The sequence below is a fragment of the Asparagus officinalis genome, chromosome 9 (genome assembly GCF_001876935.1).
Source record: "Asparagus officinalis chromosome 9, Aspof.V1, whole genome shotgun sequence".
Taxonomy (NCBI): domain Eukaryota; kingdom Viridiplantae; phylum Streptophyta; class Magnoliopsida; order Asparagales; family Asparagaceae; genus Asparagus; species Asparagus officinalis.
The window spans coordinates 9,243,832-9,250,435 of NC_033802.1; the positions used below are offsets into that span (position 1 = coordinate 9,243,832).

The window sequence follows — 6,604 nt, forward strand, 5'->3', positions numbered from 1 at the left end:
CAAGCCAATAATGCAGCATTCTACAGAAGCAGCAAGGTCGGCATGTCCCACAAAAGGCCTAGGATTGAAATATCTGACGAGGAAGATTTCTTCACAGTTCCAGATCTAGGATAAGGATGTCGATATTTTATGGTGTGTTTTCACATCTAGTACTTTTGCATCTATCTACCCAGCTGTTGATGTGCATAAATCAACAGTTAACTCTTGATATATAGTCCTGGCTGTATATTGCACCTTAATAGAAGCTGTGGATTGTGTAAACTACTTGTTTAAGTGCAGTTGAGATTCATAAGGTTGATTATGTTAGTAGTGTATTTGGTAAGGCATGATGAGTATGGCTTGTCTTAGCCAATTGGTCTATACATATATGTTCAGTTCTTCCGTTTATATGTTCTATATGAGTTCTACTTTATTAGACTGTTTGATAAGTATCTATTTTAGGAGCGACTCCAACCAAAGAGTACCAATATAAAGGTGTTTGCTCTGTTAAGGGGAGAATTTAAGGGAACATAAAGGAAGTCTCAGGTTTGAGATCCTGGAATGCAGCACAACTATTTCCCAAAAATTTCTGCTGGAGATGGCTCCTTGTTGAGGCCTGTTAGAAGAAATAATGCATCGGTAAAACTATAACTCCCCTCATATGTCATGCGTTTGCTGGATCCTGATAGTGGTTATTATGATATTTGGTGTTATTAAAACCACTAGATGCAAGATATCGGACAAAGCTAAAAGTAACTAAGAAAAAAAAAGGATTGGTTGACAGAAGTGAATAAATGGGAAACTCATAAAGAGCACATCCAATTTAATGTTGTATGACAACAAAACCACTTTAAACTGGAACTTTTTCCCCCGGTTTGAGACTCTCGTGTGTTAATAATATACAGTATTGCAGTAACTATGTCCACTGGATTCCTGACTACAGGGGAGAATCATTGGAACCGGTAACTATTTCTTCGAGGAATCTCCCTAATTTTCCTGAGTGAAGAGGCCTGGAAATTTAGCATGCTCGTATCCCATCGTAACAGTTAAAAGATCCAATATTTGTACTCTGTGAAATCCATGATAGTAAAACTAGATCATTAGTTATCAAACATCCAATATACACTTCAAAATTAGTCATATCTAAGGAAAACGAAAAAACTTTCATAAGCTCTATAAAGTTTAAAGAAGCCAACGAAACACATCTTAATAATAATAAAATAGCTCGGATTTATTACATGGCAAACAACATAGGACATGTCTAGTACAAGTTCTTTTCTGGAAGTTAGATAAGTTCTGTAATCAAAAATTTCACTAAAAATAGGTTACTTAGACATATAATTCCTTGCCTTGTTCACAATGTATGATCACTTTTCTTACTGCCTCATCAAAAATAATATATAACTAGTATTCTTGACGTCTAGTCTTCATGATAAAGACCGCTTCAGTATTTTCAGAGAGGTATGCTTCACCCTTTGAAATATTCATCACAAATAACATGTTAGTCTCAACTGTGACTGATTAGTCATGGTTTTCATTCAAATCTTTCACCATAATGAACTTCATTAGAGGTTTTGAAACCTTATCCCCGGTCTTCTAATAGTAAAGGTTAGAAAATTAAACTGTTACTTTCCAAAGTTAATTAGTGTAAGTATTATGTATGCTTATATACAGTATATGTGATATTTAAATACTTGTCACTTGTCTTTCTAATATGTACTATACAGCACCCAGGTATATACCCAAAGTTCTTGAACATATGAGCTCTCATTCACTCATGGGATTTACTGAGAATTGTTTATGACAAACTCCATCTTATGCAGCGCAGCGTCCAACTGTGAGGAGTTGAGGCTGATTTTGGAATATTTGAATGACTCATTGCAACTAGAACGCAAGCATGGGCAAAGTTGGAAAACAGTTTGCTTCATTCTTCCAACAGGGGCAGCTGCTAAACTACTCATCATCAAGAACTGATCACTAAAGCATGATGAAAACAAATATACACAGAATGTTGATCTAGGTAATGTGATTTGTGCGAATGCAAAAAAATGCATAATGCTGCATCACGGTATCCAAGCTTGACCACAGAACTCTACCTGTGATGTAACATATGGAACAGTTTTCCATCATTAGGTGTTTGTTTGCCTAGAAGAATTATAGCAGTTATGCACTTATAAAAATCAAGAAGAATGAATCTTACGTCTCATTAAAGTTAGAACAATTCCATCCAAGAAGAGTGATTATAACTAAAGGATCTCTGGGAAAGTAGGGCGTTATTTGCATATACTTTTTCAAGAAAAACCAACACAATCTTTGTAACTCCTAACTAACTATAATAATTCGTTGACAAGAGTTTACTTTTAACTCTAGGCTAACTCTTGCTGCGAAGCGCTTAAGTTCATATGACAGCCAGTCCTTCAATGATACAGTGTTATGTTGAATCACAATCATGTATCATCTGACCTTTTCAGAGTATGGCTTGATACCTGGCTATGATTCAGTAACTAAACTTTGTGTAGAGTCCTGTACTTCATCCTCTCTAGAAAATGCTTCCTCTGGGAGCCTGAAGGTTAAACAGTACATTGCCTGCAGGGTTGAGAAGAAATAAGGATTCGTGCAAGTCATGAAAAAGTGAAACAGCAAAAAAAAAAAATTTACTTACAGGAAAAGAAAAAGCGTTAAAAAGGTAGAAAACATATGGAATTTTAACCAGGTTTGCTAGCATAGTGGACTAGTAGGGGAACATAGCTTTAAGGCGGGAAATCAGAAAAATGCACACAGAAATCTAGTTATCAACTTACAACTTAAGATCAGCTGGAAATAAAAAGTCAAGCATATTAACAGGATTTGCTGCTTGTTTAGGTAAGAAGCTAACAGGAAATAGGTTAGGTTTATTTCAGTGACTTGGCGACAAAAGAATAAGAAATTCATTGCAAATGGTTGCCTTGCAATTTATTACAAGGAAAAATCATGCCAAATTAGAACAGGATCATCCACTGTTTACATCTTTCTTATAGCTGAATGAAATCCACTGTTAAATAAACATCAACAAAGGGTGATTTGCATTCGTTACTGTTAGAATATAGAACTATAACCATCAACTCTCACCACAACATCAGAGTTTTGATGTAATGGTTAGGGGGACTTTAAGATGGTATCAGAACAACTTAGGTTCAAATCTCACTGGCCATGAATTTAAAGCAAATATTATTTTAAAAAAAACTGACACCGCTATGTGACTCCAGGTTTTGCCCATGAAAAAAAGGCGCTCAACCAAAAGGGGTATGTTAGAATATAAAACCGTAACCCTCAACTATCGCAGCTTCGGAGTTTTGATGTAATGGCTAGAGGGACTTCAACAATTACTATTAGGTTAATGGAGCTTTAGTAGGTCATGATTGAAGCAACAACAGAAAACTTTCAAGGGCTAGAGTACACTGGGTCCATCATTATCTGGGTACAATACCATGATTAATTTGTGAACCCCAGCACCAACCCTTATCAGATATCGACAGAAAAGAAACATAGTGTGATAACATAAAAATATTCAATATCACATGAAAAACGAAACACACCTTGTTAGGTGCGACATCTCGAACCCTGTGAAACTTCGGTTCTGGTATCCTTGCACCAAAAGAAGCCTCAGCCTCCTGCATATAAAATGAAAGCTGTTCAAGGAAAGGAAAACATTCTGCATGTAGAGTAATCGTAAGCTTTAAATACAGTATATAATATGAAATTAGAACATAAAAGCATTAATACCGTCCGCATGCAATCTGGAACAATGGGCTCAATAATAACACTGCAGCCAGAATGATTATTACCCTTGCTCCCTATTTATATGTAATAACCAAGATAATCGGAGGCTAATGTATAGACAGAGAAGGAAAGTCAGATGATCTTCAGCAAATTCATCGTCCAAGAATCAGAGGCTTATCCATCTACCACTTCATCATGTATGTCACTAAACCCAAACAGATTCACTTACTTGCCTCAGTCCCTCCCTCCCTTTTCCTTTCTCCTCCATCTGCACTAGATTTTGCTGCCATTATATAGACATCTTGACATAATATTATCAATATTTTAAGATAAGCAATTTGGTTTTGTTCCGTAATCCGTATATGTAAACCTATTCCGTAAAACAATTTGAAGAAATATTCTCCTAAGTGCTTGTTTTGTCAAATGATTTTAAATTGAGCAATAGAAGTGTCTCAATTACATGGTCTAACTTATTAGTTTATAATCAAATCAAAGCACTGTTTGTATGTTAAATCAGTGCCTATTTTATCAAGTAGTTCACGGCAAGCAGCCACTAATTTGCCTTCTGCCATATTCTTCCACAGAATTAATACCAAATAATATGCTGGATACAGCAGATAGTCGCTGCGGTATATCATAGGGAGCATACTACAATTTTAAGCCTCAATGGTGTTATACTAAATCATTTCAGAGAGACAAGTACTAACTAATAGGTAGACAACAAAAATTACCATCAGGAACTGCCCAATGCTGCAGAATAGACGGTCACAAAAGTCTACGTCGCAGTATTCTGGACATTAAAGGTCATAGTGGAGCTTCATATTCTTCAATAAATGGAAATTGTCCAGTTTATTGGTTTCTTTAAAATGAGAATCCAGGATCTGGTTTCATTATAAGCCTGACGTCATTCACTTTCTTACTCACCATGCTTGTTAAAAATGCAATCAAGCCAAATAAGAGTGGGGGGCTGGTGTGGGGCGGGGGTGGGGGGGGGAACTACAATCTTCTCTGTTGGTACTACATCTTCTCTATATGGTACTTTCCATTCCCTAAGGGCTTGTTTGGATTGAGGGGAATAAGGGAGAAGGGAAGTTAGGGGAACCATTCACCTTGTTTGGGAACATTTAGGAGGTGAAGATATTCACCCTAGTTCCCCTTGGTTCACCCCTTAATAGTGTAAAATTTGTTACCCCCAAATTGGGGTGTAACCAAGGGGAAGGGAACTCCCTTCCCTTCTCTCACCTAGTTTCCCTTAACTTCCCTTAACCCCCATTGAAATCCAAACACACCCTAATTGGGGTGTAACCAAGGCGAAGGGAACTCCCTTCCCTTCTCTCACCTAGTTTCCCTTAAAGCTCATTCATTTGAATGAGACCTGAAATCTACATGAATCTTCAAGCAACATAAAAAAGCTCTTAACATCTGAAATAAGAATAATAACCATATAATTCAGACTGTCTACTCATCAGGTGTATTTTCTTACCAGGAAGCAATATGAATCACTTCCCTTTCAGACATCTAAAGACTAAACGTCAGGCAATATTCATGGTTCCACTTAACACTCTGACAATACCTCAAATGAATAGCCCCTAAAACATACTTATCTGAAAGTTAGGTATCAGTGAAGTATTTGCAATCGTTGTTAGGTCCAAAGCAAAAATTATCAGTTAATTAAAAAAAATTAAAAAAAACGTCAAACGGTTATATAGAGGCATCATAATATATATTAAATTTGAAAACAATGCAAGGTGCCGCTTACTGATCCTGCAAACTACAGATCATTTCAAGATAAAAGATAATATCAAAATTAAGATCAAAATAACTCACAGCTAGGATTGTTTCTTCAGTTTCATTTGACCGCATGAAACAGTAGCAGTGTATCCAGGGTAAAGGGCCCTTCCAGTATTTCCTTTGAAGAAGACCCTTAAAAACATCTGCCAGATCATTAAGCAAGAATAAGTTGAAACAAAGAGAAACAACAAATAAAGGAAGAACTGTGCTTACTGTTCAGAAACTTGAACAATGGAAGAACAGTAAATAACACTATATATGTATATAATATAATCCTAGTTAATTAATTATTTCCTAAAGCCACACCAGATACATGTTGTAAATTGTGTCTAAGGTGTCATTTTTGTACAAGAAAATCCTTTTAATCTGCAAACTACAGACGCTAAAAAGAAACACAAGAAATAATGCCCCAACATTTTAAAGACTAAAGTGATTGCTACATGAAGTTAAGTATAAGCACTGTTATAAATAGCAGTAAATAGCCCCGCAATAGCGGCACTAATAGCGTTAGCGGCCCCTTCCCGCTACGCTACGTTGTCGCCCAATAACGGTAACATATTGCGGAATATGTGTTTTTCGCTTGCAAAAGCGGCCAATAGCGCACCACATCAGTGAGTAGCGGACAATTACGGGCAAAATCCGTTTTTTATCATTATTTAAAAACGGTTTGAGATTTATTTTTTTAAAGTTAAACCTGACCCGCAACAACTACATCTCACTGCCTCCCTCGCTTTCCGGCGTACTCCCGCCACCTCCCATAGCCTCTGACACCTCCCTCAGCACTTCCTCTCACCTCCTCTCGCCGTGAGCTCCTCCTAGCGCAACCCTCTCACCGTTTAGCTCATCTTCTCGAATATGACAATTCTTTGACTTCTCCAGTTGTTTTCGGTGATGGTTACATGTCTATTTCATGTTTAGGATTTCTTTAAATCAACAAATGCACTTTTAGATTTTCTAAACTTTTTTATAACTTTTTTTTAAATATTTATACATATCTAAATTAGACCGTTATTTGACTTTGCGTTTTTTATCGCTATTTTTCCGCAATAGCCCCAAATAGCCTTAGCCATGCATC

The 6,604-nt window shown here is 36.6% G+C and overlaps 2 protein-coding genes across 7 annotated transcripts in view; one reads left to right on the forward strand and one right to left on the reverse strand.

Annotated features, from left to right (window-relative positions):
- The window catches only part of LOC109823671 (B-box zinc finger protein 24-like), a 3,209-nt gene extending 2,892 nt beyond the window's left edge, over positions 1-317 (forward strand). Inside the window, 1 exon segment of the mRNA XM_020390000.1 lies at positions 1-317. This exon segment is cut by the window's left edge and continues 10 nt beyond it. Coding sequence (XP_020245589.1) covers positions 1-114 — 114 coding nt within the window. The 3' untranslated portion in view covers positions 115-317.
- LOC109823669 (tRNA (guanine(37)-N1)-methyltransferase 2) overlaps positions 1-6,604 on the reverse strand; it is a 25,543-nt gene that overhangs the window by 2,380 nt on the left and 16,559 nt on the right. For 2 of the 6 annotated variants that reach the window (XM_020389998.1, XM_020389994.1), the window contains exons 9-11: positions 5,566-5,672; positions 3,555-3,629; positions 2,466-2,565 (exon numbers count right to left, since the gene is read on the reverse strand). In XM_020389998.1, coding sequence (XP_020245587.1) covers positions 2,470-2,565; positions 3,555-3,629; positions 5,566-5,672 — 278 coding nt within the window. In that variant the 3' untranslated portion in view covers positions 2,466-2,469. Of the gene's footprint in view, positions 1-158; positions 1,049-2,442; positions 2,566-3,554; positions 3,630-3,741; positions 4,007-5,565; positions 5,673-6,604 lie in introns of those variants that run through there. The other 4 variants (XM_020389995.1, XM_020389997.1, XM_020389996.1 and 1 more) reach the window with 4 other exon arrangements.